The sequence below is a fragment of the Vicugna pacos genome, chromosome X (assembly GCF_048564905.1).
Source record: "Vicugna pacos chromosome X, VicPac4, whole genome shotgun sequence".
Lineage (NCBI taxonomy): Eukaryota > Metazoa > Chordata > Mammalia > Artiodactyla > Camelidae > Vicugna > Vicugna pacos.
The window spans coordinates 42,148,483-42,169,661 of NC_133023.1; the positions used below are offsets into that span (position 1 = coordinate 42,148,483).

General features: G+C 37.8%; 1 protein-coding gene across 3 annotated transcripts; it reads left to right on the top strand.

Annotated features, from left to right (window-relative positions):
• The first annotated feature begins 10,732 nt into the window (after positions 1-10,732).
• On the top strand, positions 10,733-17,405 carry XAGE5 (X antigen family member 5). 3 transcript variants are annotated; one of them, XM_072956685.1, is made up of 5 exons: positions 10,733-10,829; positions 12,200-12,291; positions 12,717-12,867; positions 14,394-14,519; positions 17,292-17,405. In XM_072956685.1, the coding sequence occupies exons 2-5, from the start codon at positions 12,208-12,210 to the stop codon at positions 17,312-17,314; spliced, it is 384 nt and encodes a 127-aa protein (XP_072812786.1). In that variant the 5' UTR covers positions 10,733-10,829; positions 12,200-12,207; the 3' UTR covers positions 17,315-17,405. The 3 variants fall into 3 exon arrangements, with proteins under 3 accessions (XP_072812786.1, XP_015107906.1, XP_072812787.1); XM_015252420.3 differs by having other exon boundaries at positions 12,717-12,825; XM_072956686.1 differs by lacking the exon at positions 10,733-10,829 and adding an exon at positions 11,221-11,306.
• The last annotated feature ends 3,774 nt before the right edge of the window (positions 17,406-21,179 follow it).

Sequence of the window (21,179 nt, forward strand, 5' to 3'; positions counted from 1 at the left end):
GCTGCTAAGCCCTTCGGTGCGGACGCAGGTTTCGCCTCTGCCCCCGCCTGGGTGCTCAGCGCCGGAGAATATGGCGGCTCTGCCTGGGCCCCGCCCCTCTTCCCCTGAGAAGTTTCCGTGGGTTTTCAGAGATGGGGGTATGCACCCTTCCCCCGAGAGCACATCAACCTTGCTGTTTTATGGAGGGCCCAGGTTGTTCCGTCCTGTACACCCACAGCCCCGGCGCCCAGCCCCTTGCAGTCCCCTGGAGCTGCCTCCGTGCAGCCGCCCCCATCCTCCGCCCGGCTTGTGCAGCCTGGCCCTGCCCGCCGCTGCCGGCCCGCGTCTCAGGCTGGGTGTCGCGGGGACGCTCTGTGCCCGTTTAACTTAGTTCTGTCAGACAAGGGCTGCTCTGTACAGATCCGAGCCTTGGAGGCTCCCCCTCCGTCCCGCTGGCCTCTCAATTGGAGAGGGGAGACCCAGGGAGCAAGTGCCAGTCCTCCTTTGCCGCTCCCTCCCTGCGGGACCCGTCCCGCGCTGCTTTGCCTTTTGTTCTTTCTTTTTTCCTTTTCTCCTACCAGATTTTTGGCGTCTTTATCTTTTGAAGAGGGCGATGATCTGTTGGAGTTCCGCAGGTGCTCTGGTTGGCTGAGTGGGTCTGTAGATGTGGGTCTTGGTGTATTTGTGGGAGAGGGTGACTTACAAGCGTCCTTCTACTCCGCCATCTTGCCCGGAAGTCCCCAATTACGTTTAGATTTTCCAACTGAGTGGCTCTGGTTCCTACTGTAAGGTCTGGCCTACAGAGAAGAGCAATCACTGTGCTCTTCAAGAATGTTGGGGCTGCCCCTACAAATTTATTTCTCACAGTAGTGGTGAATATGTCTTCTGGACCTTCCCAGCGTGGGTGAGTAGGTCTTAAATGACAAACTCACTCTAACATTTCTATCTCTCTGTGCCTCTGAATCCCTACTTCTAGATTAAACCAGGATATGTCCAGCATCTTCAGTTCTCTCACAGTGGGCCACCTTTTGGTCCATGTTTCAGCCAACAAACCAAATAAACTGTTAGAGCCCTTTCTAACTCCACAAAATACATTAAAAGCAGAATCTCTACTTAGTCAATCCATGTTAATAAATTTAACCTGATCTATCTTTATGGCCCATCCACCATTATTCCACACCTTTATATCTATTCCTACACATGTCCCCCTGATTTCTGCTTATGTAAATTAGAAATCTCAAGTAATTGTTTTGCACCTCATCATGGGTCATACTTTGAACCTCATCTTTAAAGGCCTGATGGGACTTGAGTCTAGTTGTAGGTCTAGAAGCAAAGGGGATAGTGGGAGTGAGTCGTAAGGAGAATCAGCATTGTCTTGTATGTTGAGTGCCTCAGGGGAGACCATTACCATTTCCTCAGGCAATGCAAGGTTAACCCTCTCAGATAGAGGTAGAAAGGACTATACTACATGGGTGAGGAGGCTTCCACTGGGAGTAGGGAGAACTCTTCCACTGGCAAAGAAGATACATAAGAATGTATGGACTCAATGGCCCCAACTTCATCAGGGCCTTCCCACATGTTCCCATCCCAACTTATAGGATCCCATTATTTCCCAAACAATTGCCCTCACTTTCACAGTAGACACTGTGCAAGATAGGACTTCAACTTGAATTTTAGTTCAGCCAATTGCAGGATGAGATCCTGCATTTAATTTTCAGTAATTTCAGCTCTGTGGTTACTCGAGAGAAGACTCCCATTCAGGGCACACCTAGAAGATCTAAGGGTATTTATTATGCAGAATTCAAATCCTTCAGTTAATCTTTTTCTTTTACCACTTTGTCCAGGGACATTAGGGAAAACCAACTGATGTCAGTATATTCCTTACTTCTATAAAAATGTTCAGAAGTATCATATATAGAGTCATTTAGCTCCTCATTTCCTACAAGTAGTTGAATAGGGATATCCAATGCAGATATTTTGCATGTCTCTATATGCATCAACTATTTATAGAGACAGGCAAAATATCAGGGCTCTCTTTACTGCAAGAAATAGAGCCATTAGCAGCTTTAAATCTAACCATATTACACAGACAATTCCAGAAACCCAAGGACCAATTCTGAAAACTCATTCTTAAAATTCAGTTCTTCTAGAATCACTCTCTGTAACAAAATCTGCATTAGTCAGGATTCTCCAGAGAAACAGAACCAATAGGAGAGATTAGATAGATAGATAAGTAGGTAGGTAGGTAGATAGATAGATAGGTAAATAGATAGATAGATAGACAGGTGATAGATAATTTGTTATATAAATTGGATTTTGTGATTTTTAGGGGCTGAGAAGTTCCATAATTTGCTGCCTGCAAGCTGAAGAACAAGGAAGGTCAGTGGTGTAATTCAGTCGAAGTCTCAAATCCTGAGAATCATGGGAGCAATGTAAGTCCCAGTCTGAGTCCAAAAGCCTTAGAAGCAGGAGCACTGATGTCTGAACGCAGGAGAAGATGGATATCTCAGCTCAAGCAGAGAGAGCAAATACTCCCTTACTCCACCTTTTTGTTCTATTTAGGATCTCAGTGGATTGGATGATGCCCACCAACATAGGTGAGGGTAATCTTCTTCACTCAATCTACTGATTGAAACACTAATCTCCTCTGGAGACACTCTCACAGACACAAAAATCATGTTTTGCAAGCCCTCTGGGCATGCCTTAGCCCAGTCAAGTTGACACATAAAATTAACCATCACACCAGTGAAGCCACAAGAACTCTTGAATTTTATTTGAGAAACAGCTTTTGTTTTGTTGTTTTGTTTTATTCTTTGTTGTTTTTAGTGAATTCATTCTTTTGCTAGGTATAAGGCTATACATGTTATCTGTTTCTTCTTGAGTGAGTTTTGCTAGCTCATGTCTTTCAAGGAATTTTCCCATTTCATCTATTGAACAAATTTGGAGGGTAGTATTTTCCATGTTTTCTGTCATACATTTAATATGTGAAGATTCTGTAATTGATGTAGCATCTGGAATTACTGATTTTAGTAATTTATTTGCTCTCTTCTCTCTTTCTATCTCTGTCTCATAACATTCTTGCTAAAGGTATATTATTTTGATTAGTCTTTTCAAAGAAACAGTTTCTGGGTTCACTGATTTTTTTCCTACTGATTTGCTGGTTTCTATTTAATTTATTTCTATTCATATCTTTATTACTTTTCCTTCTTCTTGCTTTGGATATAATTTGAATTTATTTTTCCAGTTTCTTAAAGTAGAAGTTGAAATTATTGATTCTGAGACCTCTTTTTTAATGTAAGCATTTAATGCTACAAATTTCCATCTATGCATTGCTTTAGATTCATCCAGCCAATTTTGATATGTTGTGTTTTCATTTTCTAGTTTTCCTTGAGATTTCTTCTTTGATTCCTGCATTACTTACAAGTGTTGTTTAATTTCCAGTATTTCATAGTTTCCAGATATATTTCTAAAACTCATTCCTATTTTAATTCTTTTCTAGTCAAAGAGCATATTTTGTATAATTTCAGTCTTTTGAATTTATCAGGATGTGGGGTTTTTTGGCCCAGTATATAGTCTATTTTGGCGAACATTCCATGTGCACTTCAGAAGAATGTGTATTCAGCTGTTATTGTTCAATAAAATCAATTAGGTCAAGTTGGTTGATAGTGTTGTTAAAGCCATATATATACATATTTATACATATATATGTGTATGTATACACATATATGTCCTGATTCTTTTGTCCACATTTTTATCAATTGTAGACAGAGAGATGTGGATATCTCCAATTATGACTGTGTGCATTTACCTATTTCTTCTTTCCATTTATCAGTTTTGCCCTTATGTATTTTTAAGTTGCATACATAATCATGTTTTTATGTTTCTCAATGAATGCACCCCTCTATCATTATTATGTAATGTCTCCATTATCCCTAGTAATCATCCACACTATCATGTATGCTTTGTGAGGCATTAAGTTAGCACCTCCAGCTTTCTTTTGCTTTGTGTTTGCAGGGTATACCTTTTTCCATTCTTTTACTTTTAACTTACTTATTTCTTTTTATTTAAAGTAAGGGGTCTTTCAGCAGTGTATAATTTGATTTTCCTTTCTTTATCAAATCCAAAAAATATGATTTTTGATCAACATATGTAAGCAAATTACATTTAGCATGGAATCAGTATGCCTTTAAATCTACTGTCGTGCTATATTTTTATATTTATCGCATATGCTTTTTATTCAGTTTTTCTTATTTTCTCACTTCTTTTGGATCAGTTGACCGGTTAGTATTATATCATTTAATTTTCACTACTGGCTTATATATCTTTGTTTAACTTTATTAGACGTTGTTCCAGGGATTACTATGTATCTTTAACTTACTCTCAAATAATATTACACCAATGCATGTACAGTGTAATAACTTTATTTTTCTTTCTTTCCTCCCTTCCATCCTTTGTACTGTAGCTGTCTTACATCTTAATTCTGTATCCGTGATAAATCCCATAATACATTGTTACTATTTTGCTTTAAACATCAACTATCTTTTAAAGAGATTAAATAACAGAAAAGTATTTGAAGTTACCCACAATTTTACCATTTCCAGCACTATTCAATCCCTTGTGTACATCCAAACTTCCTTCTGATATAATTTTCTGCCTGAAGAACTTTTTAATATATTTTGTAGAGCAGATCTGCTGGGAATGAACTGTTTCAGCTTTTGATTTGCTTATGTGTGCAAATGCTTTTTATTTCATCTTCATTTTTGAAAAAAGCTAGAGAATTCTGGATTGCATAGATTCCAATGAAAAGTCACCTGTCCTTAACTTTTTTCTTCTGCATATAATGTCTTTTTTTTTTTCTTCCTTTCTTCTGTAAGGGCGTTAGTGCTGATGTTTGAGTCAATCTCAACAGTAGAGAGCTGGGCTTCAGTTGTATTGTTTCTATAGTTATGTCAATACAACACAGACTTCACATTCCTTTAGCAGTGGGCAGTGCTACCTTGTGTTAGCATAGGAGCTGGAGAATTGGAGGCTCTCTCAGTGATCCTACTCCTCATTTGTCTTCCAGCCTGACACATACACTTGGGCCACAGAGGGCTCACCCCTATCAGTTGACTGCCACTACTCTGTTGCTGCTCTTAGTGGAGGCAGAGGGGGTTCTCAGTTTTCCTGCTCCAACCTCAGTCTTAGGCAGGTCCTTTATGCCTAACCCTCAGGGATGGGGCTTTCTCAAATTCCTACATCCTCTTTGTATTGGCTGAAATTTTCCCTGTATCAGTGAGGGACCTTGAGTGGAAGCAAGTTTTCTGCCTCTATCCCTGAGTAATATACCTCCACCTCATAACAAGTGTGGGTTTCTGGGCCAAAGTGGGTATTTTGCTTCTCTTCCAGACACAAACACCTGTTGCTTTTATCCCTCTCTCAACATCACTAGACCTTTACCAGGGACCCATGATGAGAGGTTTTCCTGTCCTTTCCATAATGGCTGATGCCTTTGCTTCAATAGGACAAGGTTTTGGGAACCAGGCAGGGTTTCTTATGTATGTGCTTCCATAGAGCTCTTTCAGGGCTCCTGGAATTCCCTCAGTCTTTCCCATGAATGCCAAATAGAAGTCTCCATAAAAGAGCTAGCAAATGAACCTGGACCCCTTTTGAGTCTGAAGCGTCCAGGGATTCAAAACTCTCTCATTAGCTCATAGTTCTCTATTATGAACTTGTTACAATTTCTGTCATTTTCTTCTCACCTGCTTTTATGAATGTCACTTCTTCCACATGTGCCTTACCAGAGGTGAAGTAGTTTGTGTGTCCTAAGTCTGTTCAGGAGGCTTGTCACTATTTGTTATCAGTTCACATGACTGCCTTGTTACCTCAGCTCTCTCACAGTTAAAAAAAACCTACTAGATTCATCAAGTGTACCACTGTGTTGGGAGATGTTGATCATGGTGGGGCATGTGTGGAGACAGGGGGATATGGGAAATCTCTATATCTTCCTTTTAATTTTACAGTGAACCTACAACTGCTCTAAATAAATAATTTTTCTAATCTATAATGTTGCAGATTATTGGGCTTCTTTCTTACTGCTCAGGGTGAAAGCGGCTTTCTCTTGAGACTTTCTACATCGTGGAAATACAACTCTCCTTTGCTAATATTATGACTGCTGGTAGAAAAATAATATTCAAATATCTGAATTAAAATATAATTCAGGAGCTAGCAAATATGGCTTCTAAGCCAAATCTAGCCCGTGGCTTGTTTTTGTATAGCCTTTGAGCTAAGAATACTTTTTACATTTTAAAGGATTATTTTTTAAAAATAGAACCATATGTCACAAAGACTATCTGTGGCCCACCAAGACTGAAATATTTACATCTGGGCCTTTTAAACAAAAAGTTTGGTAACCCCTTATTATTCTAATATCTCTTATTCTGTTTTCCATAATTGTAGATGGTTTTTATAAACATTGGTAGTAATTATATCACAATTCATACATATATTAAATTATCATGTTATACTCATGAAAAACAAAAAAATCTTATTACACAGCTTAAATATATAAAATTATTTCTCAATTAAACCTCAGTAAAAGGGGGAAAAGAATATAATACCCTTCCAGACATTTTCTAGCTCACATATACTCTCAATAATTTACTTAAATCTCAATATGTTTCCTTACTAATTATTTTAAAATTCTTTCTCTTTTTTCATAATGTAATATTATAGTTTTCACAATCACCATTAACTGTTGCAGAATATTACTATAACTATGATATATATGCATTTGTACTTTCACTGGCTATCAGTATATCAATAGTAAGCATATAAATAGATTTTTATTCAAAGTTGCATCTAGAAATATTACCCATCTGTCTTAACCAAGCTGCTATAACAAAGTACCACAGACTGAATGGCTTTTAACAATAGAAATGTATTTCTCAAGGTTCTGATGGTTGGAAGCGTGAGATCAGGGTGCCGGCATGGTTGGGTTCTTTTTTTTTTAACATTTTTTATTGATTTATAATCATTTTACAATGTTGTGTCAAATTCCAGTGTTCAGCACAATTTTTCAGTTATACATGAACATATATATATTCATTGTCGCATTTTTTTCTCTGTGAGCTACCATAAGATCTTGTGTGTATTTCCCTGTGTTATACAGTATAATCTTGTCTATCAATTCTACAATTTTGAAATCCCATCTATCCCTTCCCACCCTCTGCCCCCTTGGCAACCACAAGTTTGTATTCTATGTCTATGAGTCTATTTCTGTTTTGTATTTACGCTTTGTTTTGTTTTGTTTTTGTTTTTGTTTTTTAGATTCCACATATGAGTGATCTCATACGATATTTTTCTTTCTCTTTCTGGCTTACTTCACTTAGAATGACATTCTCCAGGAGCTTTAGGTTGCAGAATTCTCATTGTATCTTTACATGGCAGAAAGAGGGTGAGAGAGCTCCCTGGGAATCCCTTTTATAAGGGCACTAATCACATTTAAAAAGGGCTCCACTCTCGTAGCCTAATTATCCCCCAAATAACCCAGTTCCCAATACTATCACATTGAAGATTAGATTTCAACATATAAAATTTGGGGGAGAGAGAAACATTTAGTCTATTGCACTATAATTCAAAGAGTATGTTCAGATGATAACCGTAGCTCCAAGTGTTGTGGCTCTTATATTGCTGATGATATGACAGTGGTTAGATATGGTGATTTTCTAAGAATGATCAGGGACCACACGCTAGTACAGGAATGCCAGAAATCTTGTTGGCATACAGTATTTGGCTACTTGGTCTTCCTAAGCATTCTAAACTGAAGTGAAGCTGAATAGTAAATTAAGGCCAAGTATTTGTGTGAAATGAAAACTATGTTTGAATGAGTACACTCAATAGGAAACATGATTAAAGGAATAAAAGGAAATGATTTTAATGAGAAAGAATATCCCAAATTCACTCCATAGTTTAAAGGAGGAAACTTTTTCAAATATTCTATGACTTTATATCCCTCAAGTGGATCTATTAAAATGTCAGTATCTCAAAATCTTTGATTCTGTGTCTTAGTAAATGTGTCATTTATCTAAAGTTTATGGTGATAACAGTTTGATTAGAAATTCTTCAGGATTATTGCGTAGTAAGATCTGACATTAAACACTGATATTTATTTGCATTGAAAGTCTCCATGTACCTTAAGAGAAAGTTGGTAAGAATAAATATTTATATTGAAAATATTTTGAGTATATGTAAAATGGGTCAACACTGAACACCACAATTGGCACTGTCACTAGATGCTAATTAAGTACATAATTACATACATAAAAAAGGTTCAGTAATTAAGGGTAAAAAGAGAATGGTCAAGGCAGCATCACCCAAGTGCAGAATCACTCACATGAACAAACCCTGAAGCTATAGAAGGACACAATAGGAGAGACTCTGGGCATTAACAGAGGTAATGAACCACAAAGCCCCCCTACTAATCGGACTTTCTTCTCACAACCTCAAGATTCCACAAGTAAGTTTGCTGAGGGTCAAATGCCCACAGAAAAGCTGACCCATCTTAAACTACATTGAGAACTACTTCAAAGATTATGTAGAAAGATATTGATAAGAGTGAAGTTATTCTGAGTAGGTCCTAATCCATTATTCTCATACATAGCTGAAGACATGGCCTATAAGCATTTATCTGATACTGTCTAAAGTAGTGATTTTCCATTTTTTACTACAATGCATGAAAAATATATTTTGTGTATAATTCAGTAGGCACATAAATATATGTATTGTGTAGTTTATTTTCATAATCTATATGCAGTTCAGGCTGATATTTACTATTATATTTTATCTCATTTCTTTAAAATGCTATTTGTGGTTGACAGCATTAATCTTACAACCCACAATGAATTGTAAACCACAGTTTGGTTAACATTAAAGTCTTTTCACAGAACATCTCCAATGATTAATAAACACTGCTATCAAAGTACATGCAAATACACGTGAGAACACCCATTTTACCTCAGCCTTGGAAATTCAGTATTTTCAGACAAAAAGGCCATCTTTGATATAGGCCACTAGGGCTACCACAAAATATATAATTACTGAGGAAATGTCAGTACCATTTTCAAAGCTTCACATTAAAATTCAGGTAACAGTGTCTTTTGCTTATGACAACTGCCACTTGACACAGACAGGAACTCACAGGCAAAAGGGTCAGCAGGTTCCTATGGCCTCTTGTTCTTTTGGATCCTGTAGAAACTGTCCATGGGCTGGGGCATAACTGAAGGTCATGCATTGCTGTGCTGTAGCAAAAGAACCCCAGCTCCTTCTGTGTTCCCATCTTATGAGGCAAGCATGAGAGCTGCATTTCACATGATAAGTAGTAAATAATTTGACCTCAGCCACCAAGCAGTCTGAGCTTAGATGCCAGCTGTTTATGATATTCTGGAAAATGGCAGCAGCCCAGAATCTGTAGAACTAGTTCCATTCCCCACGACCCTGTGATCCTATGGAAATTTACATTTCTTCATAGATGCTCCTGCTTAAGAGAAGTAAAGCTCTGGTCTTGTGGGAAACTGCAAGTAGAAGAGCTGCTGGTAGGCTAGCTCTCCTTGCTTATCAGCCCAGAGAGAGTTCCTGGAGTCATGTATCAAGCAGTTCTTTCATACTTTCTGCTGCTTCCCGTGTGTCACCAGAGCAAATTCACAACTTGTTTCTGCCAAATCCAATTATGGCCTTTGATCAAGTTGGTCAGTGGTTATCTTCCATAGGAATGGTGGGAGAAAGCTAAAGACTGGCATCAGGCTGAAGTCCGCCCTATAAAGTGAAGTGGAACAATTCAGGAATCATCAAAGCCCAGGCCCTCATGACCCACAGCTGTCCAACTGTCTGATGGCATGAATTTGACCATTTGCTGGTTAGGTGCTCACAGAAAGTCTAAGTCCAGAAATCACTAGCTCCAATTCTTTGAGCAATTCTTGAGTGCAGTACTGAAAAACCTGGACTTAAAGGGGGAAAAGCAAGTAAAAAGTGATAATGATAGTGCCCTTTCTGAGAAAGATCATAAAGTATAAGAGATAAACTAAGTAAGAGATCAAGGATTATAACTGATCTCACTCTTTTAAAAAATTGAAGAACTTTTACCAAGTCCAAGCTCATACTGCTTGCTGCAGAACAGGCCAATAAATCTTGAGACAAGGTGTTGGGGCAATGAATATCGACTTTATTCCATAAGCTAGCAGACTGAGAAGATGGTGGACTAGTGAGAAGTACAGAATATAATGAGCATACTCACACTGCTGTGCACCATGTGACAGTGGACTGAGCCTAGATCCTAGAACCAGTATCTATGGATATTTCTGAACCATACACAGACCCCATGACCACAGATATATTCAAAAAAATCAGTTCTGAGTCCAGAGATTTAAATGTGCAGCACCACAAGTGAAAAAGGAAACAGATGTTATGTATTTATTCTATGAAAGTGAGCAAAGTCATTGCAAGCAAGACAGAAAATCCAGAAGAGAAGTTAATGGTTAATCAAAGCATGTACAAAAATAGGTATTAAAATCCTTAATATCCTTAAGCGTCTTTCTGAGACACTTTTACCACTAAGAGTAACCTGGGGCTGTCACTAAAGTTTGTGGACGCCTAAGAAAGGCGGCTGTGGTGTTCAAAAAACAAACCCAAAACTTTCCAAGCTCCTTTTCTCGTCCTTGGGCGACTGTAGTTCCGGGTCTCAGCCTAGTGGCGGCACACACATACAGACGCACACAGCGCATGTGCCTTGTTGTGCGCATTCTGTGAGCAGAGCTGGGCCAGAGGAGGTCGTGTTTCTTCCTTCTCGACTTTTTTCACCAGTTGAGAATCACCTGGTAGGTCCACAGATACGAACTGCCGGGAGTTTAAATGTGTGTGCACGTGATGGGGGAGGCAGCGAGCTTTGGGTGGGTCAGGCGGTGCGATCTGTGGCCTCTGAGGAGGGTCCTCGAGGTCGTCGTCCTTCTCAGAGGTGCCATGGCCGCCATTGTTCTCGTGGTGATGGCGGGCGGGAAAAGAGGACGATGGGCCCCGGAGGGTTGGGAGTCACTTTTGGGGTCGTTATTTGAGGTATCCGAGCCCTGGAGGCACCAGGAACTGCCCACAAAGCACAGATCCGGGAATCCTGGTGGGGTCCCGTGGAGGGCGGGGAAACTGGCCCACGCGGCACAGGACAGGTACAGTGCGCATGCCCAGGGTTGCGCGCTTGTCTTCGGCCCTCAGCGTGCGGCGTGTGCAAAGCATTCTCGGTGCCGAGTTGTGCATATCAAGTCTCACAGTCTGGACTGCTTCTTGTCGGCTGAGATCACCTGGTAGGTCGACAGATCCGTCCTGCTGGGAGTTTAAGTGTGCGTGCGTGTGAAGGGGAGCCAGCGGGACAGCAGTGGGATCTGTGGCCTCTGAGAAGGAGGGTCTTCGAGGTGTCGTCATTCTCACAGGTGTCTTGGCTACCTTGGCTCTCAAGATGGCGGCGGGAAAAGGCAGACAGTGGGAGACAGAGGGGAGGGGAGGGGGTCGGGTGAAGATGGGGCGAGTATTGGAGGCGTTATTTGCAGTATCTGGGTCTTGGAGGCCCTGGAACTACCGACAGAGCAGAGAACCCGGAGTCGGCAGTGGGGCCCCGGGCAGGGGGCAGGGTGCAAGGTGACGGTAAAGGAAAGGCCTAGAAAGGACCGATGTGGGGTTTTGACTGTATCCTGAGGTTTGTAGTGCACTGACTAGAGTGCCAGGGAAGAGTGTGCCACAGAGAGCTTTTCTTGCCACCACCCAGCCCTGCCGTTTTAATGCAAAAATAGCTGTAGGCTGTGAACGAGTGTGGCTTTGTGTTCCAGTAAAACTTCATTGAGGAGAGCAGAGAAAGGGTTTAGTAAATGAGAGTGTGCCAGAAGTGGTAGTTACTCAAGTTTTAATTCTCTAGTGGTATTTTTTTTAATGTCTCCATGATGATGAATCAAGTTGTGAAACCGAACCTCATATTTTGTCATGTACCTTATGGTGATTTCACTGCTAGCTTGGCTGACATAAATGGTTTTTCACACCCTTGCATTTGGTGTCACCAGAAAACATGAACACTTATACTTACTCTGGGACTTATTTTGAAAGTATTTTCAAAGTAAAAAAGCATTTAAGGGAATGCATTTAACCGTGGAAGTGGTATAGTGCTCCTCTTAAGTACATTTTCTAAATCACAATATTCTCCTTTCAGTGTGAAATATGAGTGAGCATGTAAGACTAAGATTCAAATCTAGAGGAAAAGGAGATGATCAAGAATCTTACCAGCTCATTGAACCTGCGGTTGTGAGTGCTTTGATATTGGAATTTTTCTGTTATCAGAAATTTGTTTTCCTGAAAATTTTGTTGAACTACTATAGATACAGCGATAAAAGTTTTCCATGCTGAGAGGGGGAAGGGAACATTGATCCAGGTGGGTAACATTCTGTGTTGCCTGTGGAAATACACATGGTGAGTTCTTTCTCATCCTTATTAACAACAGATTGCACACATCCATCCCAGTGTAGCTTAAAATAGCTTCCAAAGTCCTTGTGGGTAACTTTTCTTCCAGTAGCCTTTCTGTGGGAAGAGTAACTTCATTACAAATAAGTATATAGAGTCATTTTAAGTGTCTTTATACTTATTTATGACTAGATATGTTTATGTATTACATGTATTTATATCATTGGCACGTATTAACAGAAATTTTTATTACGCACACATGCCCTTAGGCCCAGCAGCCCAGTGATGAACAACTTCAAGAGGAGGACCCACCAACTGATAATGAGGATATTACACCTGGTCAAGAGAAAGAGGATGAAGGAGCGCCTCTGATTCAAGGTGAAGGGAAAAGGAAGAAGAATACTGGGGTGGTGGGCAGAGGTGTGTATGTGCATCATGTATTATGACATACCATAACAGGAAGAGAGAAAATATTAGAAATCGATCTCAAACATTTCCTGAAAATTGCCTGAAAATGTAAAGAGAGTAGAGTTTGCAGCTTCATGCAGTCCTTCACTATAATGAATTTTTCCTGTTTCTTCAAGATTTATTTTGTGTGCTTGAAAATAGTCCTTGATAAATCACAGGAAACTAATTTTAACTACAAAAATGTACATTATTTAAATAGTTTGATTTTTTCTTCTTTTGAACATGCTTGCGTGGCCTTTTCAGTCATTGCATCACAAGTGTAAGCAGCTTTTAATAGCAAGTGCAGAGTGCCTAGTCAGCATATCTTATAACACCTGGAATAAAGCCTATGTGCATAGGGCTGTTAGCCCCATTTTGTAAATGAGAAAATTGAGGCTCAGGAATTGTGGCTTGCAAGAAAGTACCAGACTCATTGGGACATAATTTATATCTCAGTCCAAGGTTTGTGTTTTTCCTACCATCTATTGTTGTTGTACCAAAAAAAGCTTAATTGTTTTGTATAAAATGCCTAACACTCAAATATGGCTGCACTGTACACTCTTTACGTATTGGCCTAGGAATAAATAGAGTTCAGTGGAGCAGAATAGAGACTCCAGGAAAGAGTTCAATGAATGATGGCCACTGTTTCCTTTGACTGATATTTTGATATGGTATGGCAAAAGCTGGGTAATTCAGGATACTGGCATATAGGTATCTATGTTAATATGATTTTTTAACTGGCTTTAAAAGATGTTTAAAAACTTTTATAATTAGGAAAATCAAAAGCATCTTAAAATTATCATGAAACAGAAATTACTTCTTCCAAATTTCCAGTATTTTCATCAAACACTTGTCAATTATTTACATAATTCAGGCCATAGATTACTTTAGCCACTCACTATTAAGAGGTTTCTACAATATGACTGGCAACAAAGACCGTTAATTTTTTTCCACTTTACTTCCTTTACTCTTACTATACGACAGAAATGTTGATGTTTGTCAGTAATAATTTGCTGTTGTTTTTGATACTTTGTTCTAAATGGGAATCATTTATGGATAGTTATATATAGGGCCTTTGCATGTAAATGTAAGTAGTTAATTTTAACAATAAATTTGAGGTTATTTCAGTAGGGAATGAGTGTAACTACTATAGGATTTGTCACAGACCCACAAATACACTCTGCTAATCCTTCATAAAATCACATTTTAATTGTAATTAAAATCCTATCTGTGGTATAAACTTTAGATTTCTTAGATAGCTGATACACTCTACTCTTAGTATACCTTGGTAATAAGTAGGAAATGTAGATGTAGTGTGGTATAGATTATTATTTAAAATGACTCGTAATACAGGAAAACAAACGTGTGAAGTCCATTTTTCCATCACATTTATTATCACACTGGCCTACAGGCTTTTATTTCATATATTTGAAGGAATGAATATTATCATCTCCTTATTTATATTTCATGTTTACTATTTAAATTGTTATCTTTTTAAGGTCCTGACCTGGAAGCTGATGTCCAGCAACTGCCTCAGGCAGAGACTGAGGATAAAGGAGAAGATGATTCTGATGTCAAGGAGGAGATTCCATCAACTCCAGAGCCCCTTAAAATGTCGGAAGGAGGTATGTATCCATTAAGAATGCAATTTATATGGTTTCTCTTTTTCCAGAGTATTATATGTTTAACAATATAGAGGTAATGTTACTGCTACTTTAATAACAGAGTACACGTATAAATATTTTTTGAAAGATAGCTCAGACCCTGGATGCCTGACTGCCTGACTTACAGACTTTCAGATATAGAAACAAATTGAATCAAACCCATATTGTATTATAAAATATGAAAATTCTTTCTCTTGAGTAAGTACTTCAATCGACAGCTAGTAATTTTCACATTCTTTTATAATTTCTGCTTTTAACAAATGTATAATACATTTGTAATAAATACCAGTTTCTATGAAATATGCTGAGGTACTGAAGTAGGTTCTAGTACCAGCTGTAACATAATTTGTGTGATTCTGGAAAATCCCTTAACTTCTAAACCTATCTTTACTCTTATATAAATAGTGAATTCAAATAAGATATATTAAAATCATTTTTAATGTTGATTTTTGCCTTCTCTGGTTCGGTTGGGTAGAATACAGAGATATTCTATTTTTCATGATTTGTGATAAAATGTCATCTTGAATCAGATTTTAACATCTGAATTGAGATTTCATTGCTACTAAGATAATGGGTCAATACTCCTCTTGGTATTTGTTTTTCTGCATGGAGACCTGGATACTTGTTCTTAGATTCTATAAAATTCTGAATTATTCTAGCTCTTAAAAAATAATTGCATTTTAAATCCTTTACCCAATGAAGCATCAAACCACAGAATAATAAAATGGCAAGAGATAGTCTAGTATCTAGTTTCTGTGGCTGATCAAGTTGAGAGAGTGCATGTAGTCAGTGATCAAGGCAGGTGTGAGTAAGATACATATGCTGAGAGCATGCTCCCTGTCCCCACTGTCAGTCTAAGTGAGTACTATTCCTAATAAAAATGCAGACACTATGATATGATCTCTTCTAACCATATCAAAAGTGGAATATTAGTTTCTGCCTTGAGACAACAGTTAGTAAGATGTGAAGTTCAAGGACTTCACCTTAGGAATTCCCGACTAATCAACCTAAGTATGTTTTACATACCCGTTTTCCATATTGCTGACTATTACTTTCAAGAGCTTCCAGATTTAAAGGAAAGACTCGATGTTTAGGGCAGAAATTACCTTCCATTAGTCTTCTACTAAACTTTTTTACTTTACATTGCTGAGCCATTCCATTAGAATATTTAGATTAAAATATAGTTTTCAGAGTACTTCCAGGAGCCTCTTGAACATGACTAAAATGTCCTCAAAGGAAGATCATAGCCTTTAAATGGATATGTTATTAAATAGATAGTTAATTATGTGAGCATCCAATAGAAAAAGTAAGATAAAAAAGAGCAACAGAATAAACCTAAGGGGAAAGGAAAGAGGTACTTAATAAGAGGTGTGAATCATAACTAAAAGGAAGGGTAATGGAACTAGTAAATCGGAAAGATTGCTCTTTAAAAATAATTTATGAAGATTATCCACTAGTTTACATAATCTGAAGAAAATTGCAAAAGCCCAAGTATATACAATAAGGAATATGAGCAAGACACTAACAGACATTGAGTATATTATATAATTGAAAGTGAATACATTCTTGAAGTCTAATATTTTCAAAATATTGATGAAATGATTGATAATACTAGGAAAACATATATTATTTAAGATATCCCAGTAGAACCTGAATATCTAAACATCACAGATACCATGGGAAAACTTCTAAAATTTGTCACACTTGTCCCTCAAAAGCATTTACTTTTAGTTAATAATATAGTATTGTATACTTGAAAGTTGATGAGAGTAGATCTTAAGCATTCTCACCACAAAAAAAAAAAAGAGTGAACCTCTGAGATGATGGATGTTTTAATTACTTATTTTTATCTTGGTAATCATTCCCTAAGGTATACATACACTAAACCACTACATTGTGTGCTTGCAATGTATACAGTTATATTTGTCAATTATTCCTCAGTAAAGTTTTTTAAAAAGCATTTACTTTTAGAAGCAAATGTTTGGCTGGTCTCAGTCTCCTTTTCTCCCACCCTCTCCTTTTCTTTTTCCTTCCCTCTCTCCATTCATTTCTCACTTTCTTCTTTTTTGTCATGTTGTAAGACATGGTATATATGTGCTCCATATTTTGATGTCAAAATGATGCTAATGATTTAAAACTAATGTTATTGTATAATATACAAACTGGAATACTTTCAGGTGTGGGAAAAAAGGCATTACTCATAACTGCACCAGGATTGCAGGTGAAAATGGGGACAAATGGTTACCCTAAACAATCCCGTAAGGGCTAACCAGCCAAAGAAACATTTTTGCTTCTGCATAACAGAGAAAAAAACAAATGTAGTAATGGCTTTTCTATTTACTTCACTTAAGCAGTAAAAAATATGACATTGCTGTTTTAGCTATCTCATATTCAGAATATTATTTCAAGTTGAAGCAGTTACAGTTTTTTGTAAATTTCTTTTGTTAGGTTTTGTGTGTGTGTTGTTTGGACTTTTAGTAAAAGTATACACAATTTTTTTCTTTCCACTTAAAACTACATTTTAATAAGTTCATTTTATTTAATGTGTTCTTAACTTGAGCAATCTTTTTGTTTCCTTGTACCAATAGAGAGTGGTGTGTTTTAAAATATTGGTTAAAATATATACTTGGAAGTCTTATAAAAGCAAAACTGTAGTGTCCTTTGTATATCTTTAATGTAATCTAAATACAATTCTGCTAAGTAATGTTCCCAACTGTTATGTTTATCTTACAGAGGAAGGAGAACCACAGGTTTAAGCAAAGACAAGATGAAACCATGCAAACTGTTCTTATGTTGCATATTTGACTATTAAAATTCTCTCAATAAAGTTTTACAGCTTTCATCAAATAATCTTGCAAATCTTTTGTTAAACTTATTCCTAAGTGATGCTGTTGAAAATTATATTATTTTTTAAAGTTTGATATTTTGATTGAGCAAATATATACAGATATATTTTACATTGATATTCTCTACAGCAGTCTTGCTAAATATGCTTATTCATTCCAACAGTTTGTGTCTAGATCCTTTGTGACTTCAGCATACCCAATTGTATCTCTTCTTTGAATGCTAGCAGTTTGTGTCCGCTGTTTTTAACATTATACTTTTTCTTCCTTTTCTTTTTTTACAACATTGGACAGTGTTGAATAGAACTGGTAATAATGGGCATCCTTTTCTTATTCCTGATAGGAATGGAAGTCTTAGCATTTCACCACATTTACTGTGAAGTAAAGGAAGTTCATTCTAATCCTAGTTTGCTAAGAATATTTATCTTGAATATATGTTGACATTCATCAGACACTTGTATGCAATAGGAATTTTTCCTCCATTAATCTGTTAACGTGGTAAATTATGTAGGTCAATTCCTACATTTAAACCAACTTTGCATTCCTGGGGGTGGGGAATGGTCATAATGTATTAATCAGGAGAATCTACATCTTAATTTGCTTAGGATTTTTATGTGTCTTCATGAGTGACACTAACCTATACTTTTGTGTCATGTACTCTCTTTTCTTGGACTTTGGTATCAAGGTTACACTAGCTTCATAAAATTAATGGGTATATAAAAACCTCTTTTTCTATTCTCTGGAACTGAAGTCTCAGCAAGGCTGTGAGTAATGTAGGACCAGGCTTTCCTGTGATTGGTTATTTCTGAATTGCTTCTCTCTTTTAAGATTGGACCCTGCTTAAAAGGCACAGATAGAAGGGCAGCTCCAGGTTCCCATCCCTTCAAACTTTGTGAGGCACCCATCTTCCCTACAAGACACCTCTAATGCTGCTGCCACTGAAAGCTACCTGCTCCTGTTTCTGTGCTGATACTAATCTTCTGTACACAGTTAGAAGTCACCACTCTTACTAGCTTGCCTGGATGATTTTGACCTATGCTGTATGGTCATAAATGACTGACCAAACCCAGACCTGTGTACAGTTATGACAATAGCTCCATTTATTGAGTTCTTTTATAATAACAGGAATAATAACTCACACTTATTGGGTGTGTACTATCTGTTAGCCAGTTCCCTGTGCTAGATTCCATACATATATGACCTCATTTAATAGTCACAAAAAGGTAGATCAGAGTATACACAAAGTTTGTATCTGACTCCAGTAAAGCAGATTTGGGGATTCAAGTTTTAAGAAGTCCTTGCTCTTTCACAAAGTAAATACTTATGAAAATGTTAGATATGTAATTGATATTGTACGTGACGACTGCAGTGATAATCTGATGTTTTCATAAGATCTTAAAATAATATTTTTTCATTGTTTGACATAAAGGCTTTGTTCTTTCCTTGAAAGAAAGGTTTCCCAAAATGTAGCACACAGACCTCACATGGTCTCCCAGATGATCATTGAGAAACATTTAAAACTTTTTAATGATATACTTCTTTTACTCTGCTGTTAAAATGTAACTAAAGCACTAAAGATATTTGGAACAGTTCATAGGGAGAAAGATGAAAGAACTGGATATCACAAGCCCATGGCAAAATGCCACATCTCCTGCAAAAACTATGTTTTTCTTAAAAAGTTATTTAAAGGCAGGGAAGGAGAAGCCACAGATCTCTTTTTTCCTCCACGTAAAACTCCATCAGCCTAACAGTCATCTCAAAAGCACCTCCAGTGTCCTGGTCTAGGCTTATATACTTCTTATTACAATGTACAATATAAGAATTACATTTCTGAGTCCTCATTTGCATCTTCATGCACCAAAAAATGCTTCTGCGACGAAAGGCCCTACTCAGAATTCACTCTGCTTAGGGCATTATAAGCAGCAGTTGTTCCCCCTTACGGAGGCTTTAAAATCTTTCCAGGTCCTAAAGGACTGAAAATCTTGGGTGAGACTTAAGGTAGGGTATCCCATTTCACCATAAAATAGGTGAGAAGCCCCAGGGTTGTGGAGCTGCCTGAAAAGACTAGATCCTAGGTAGAAGGAAAGGGAAAGGAGCCCAGGGAACTCACTGAGGCAAAATGACTTAGGTCTCACCTGCTCTGGCTCCTTATTGGCTACAGCATGAAATGATTATGGGTTTCAGTCCTGGCTCTGACTCACATTGTGCGATGGTGAGAAAGGTATTTATATCCTTTGGGTCTGTTTCCCCATTTCTTAAGTGGAAATTACTATATTTACACTAAATAATTGCTATGAAGAATAAATGATATAACTGAAGTAGGCATTACATTGCAAATGGATTTGGCTTATATTCCATTCTTTCACTTGAACTCAAGTGTTTTTATTTTCATTTACCTTTACAATTACATCTCTAGCAAGTGATACTGATTTTGAATTTCAAGTAGGAATATAAGGCTAACTTTCTAAATGAATTTGAGTTCAAAAATGTATTATATTTAAATAAATATATTAAGTAGCAGTATAGCTGGTGTCAGACATGGCATCCATTCTAAAGTTGGTTTGTAAATAACTGAGGTCTGACAAGACTACCTATGTCATGGTATGAGTGGAAAACTGCTCCTTGCTGTGCGTGATACCAAAGAAAATAAGCCAGCATTCTGGTCATGCAACACCACACAACTCAACACCAGAGTCTGTCAAGTGGTCAGGCAGGCAGTCCTTAAGTAGCACTGCAGGGACTACAGGGCCACACGGTGCACTACTGCAGCTGTTAGGTTGGCTTGTCATCCTTCCAAGATATTTCCAGTAAGGAGACAATGAGCCCAAATGTATTCAAACAGTTTATTACTTAACAGAGCAAAAGCAAGTTCAGCTTGACGTCAGCTCCCTGCATCCCTAGTCCCACACACAGTTTGACATTGAATCAGAGGTGCTCAGTGACAGACACCACAGGTGGTGAGTCTCTGCCTGTGAGGAGCCCGCAGCTGTACCCTAAAGCAGTGAGCAGTTCTGTAGTCCACAGCTGTACTCTCAGGCGGCAGGGATATCTCCCAGGCTAAGGCACAAGACAAAATCCCAGAAGGAAAAATAAGCGATGAGGAGATAGGCAATTTATCTGAGAAAGAGTTAAAAGTAACGATGGTGAAGGTGTTCAGGGAACTCAAGAAGAGTATAGATACACAGAGCAAAGGACAAGGAGGACTGTCCTATACTCAGTTGAAATCAGAGATGCATGAGTAACAACCTCGTATGCTTCATTTTGTCCCAGAGTTCTCTTTAACTATCCTCATTTCTTTTCATTCTTTTTTCTGTTTTGCAGTAGTGATTTCCACTAATTTGTCTTCTAGCTCACTGATCCATTCTTCTACTTCATTTAGTCTATTCTTGGTTCCTTCTAGTGTGTTATTCATTTCAGTGGTTTTATTCTTCAACTCAGTTTGGGTATTTTTTGTATTTTCCAACTCTTTGCTAAAAGCTTTGCCAGGGGTTAGGACTTCAACATATGAATTTTGAGGTGATGCAACCCAGCAAATAACAGTATTATTATTAGTCTTATTTTAATACCATCTTTACTACTATTACTAATATAGTTCATCTCATTCTTGTAATGACCTTACAAGGTAAGAAGTAGTCACTTAAGCTCAGGAGTTACATCTCTTGCCAAACCTACCCAGGAAGAGACGTACTTACAGTCAAACAGACAAAGCTCATGTGTTTTTGACTGTGGTGTAGCTGACATGTAAACCCAACTTATATGTTAGCACTAATTCATTTGT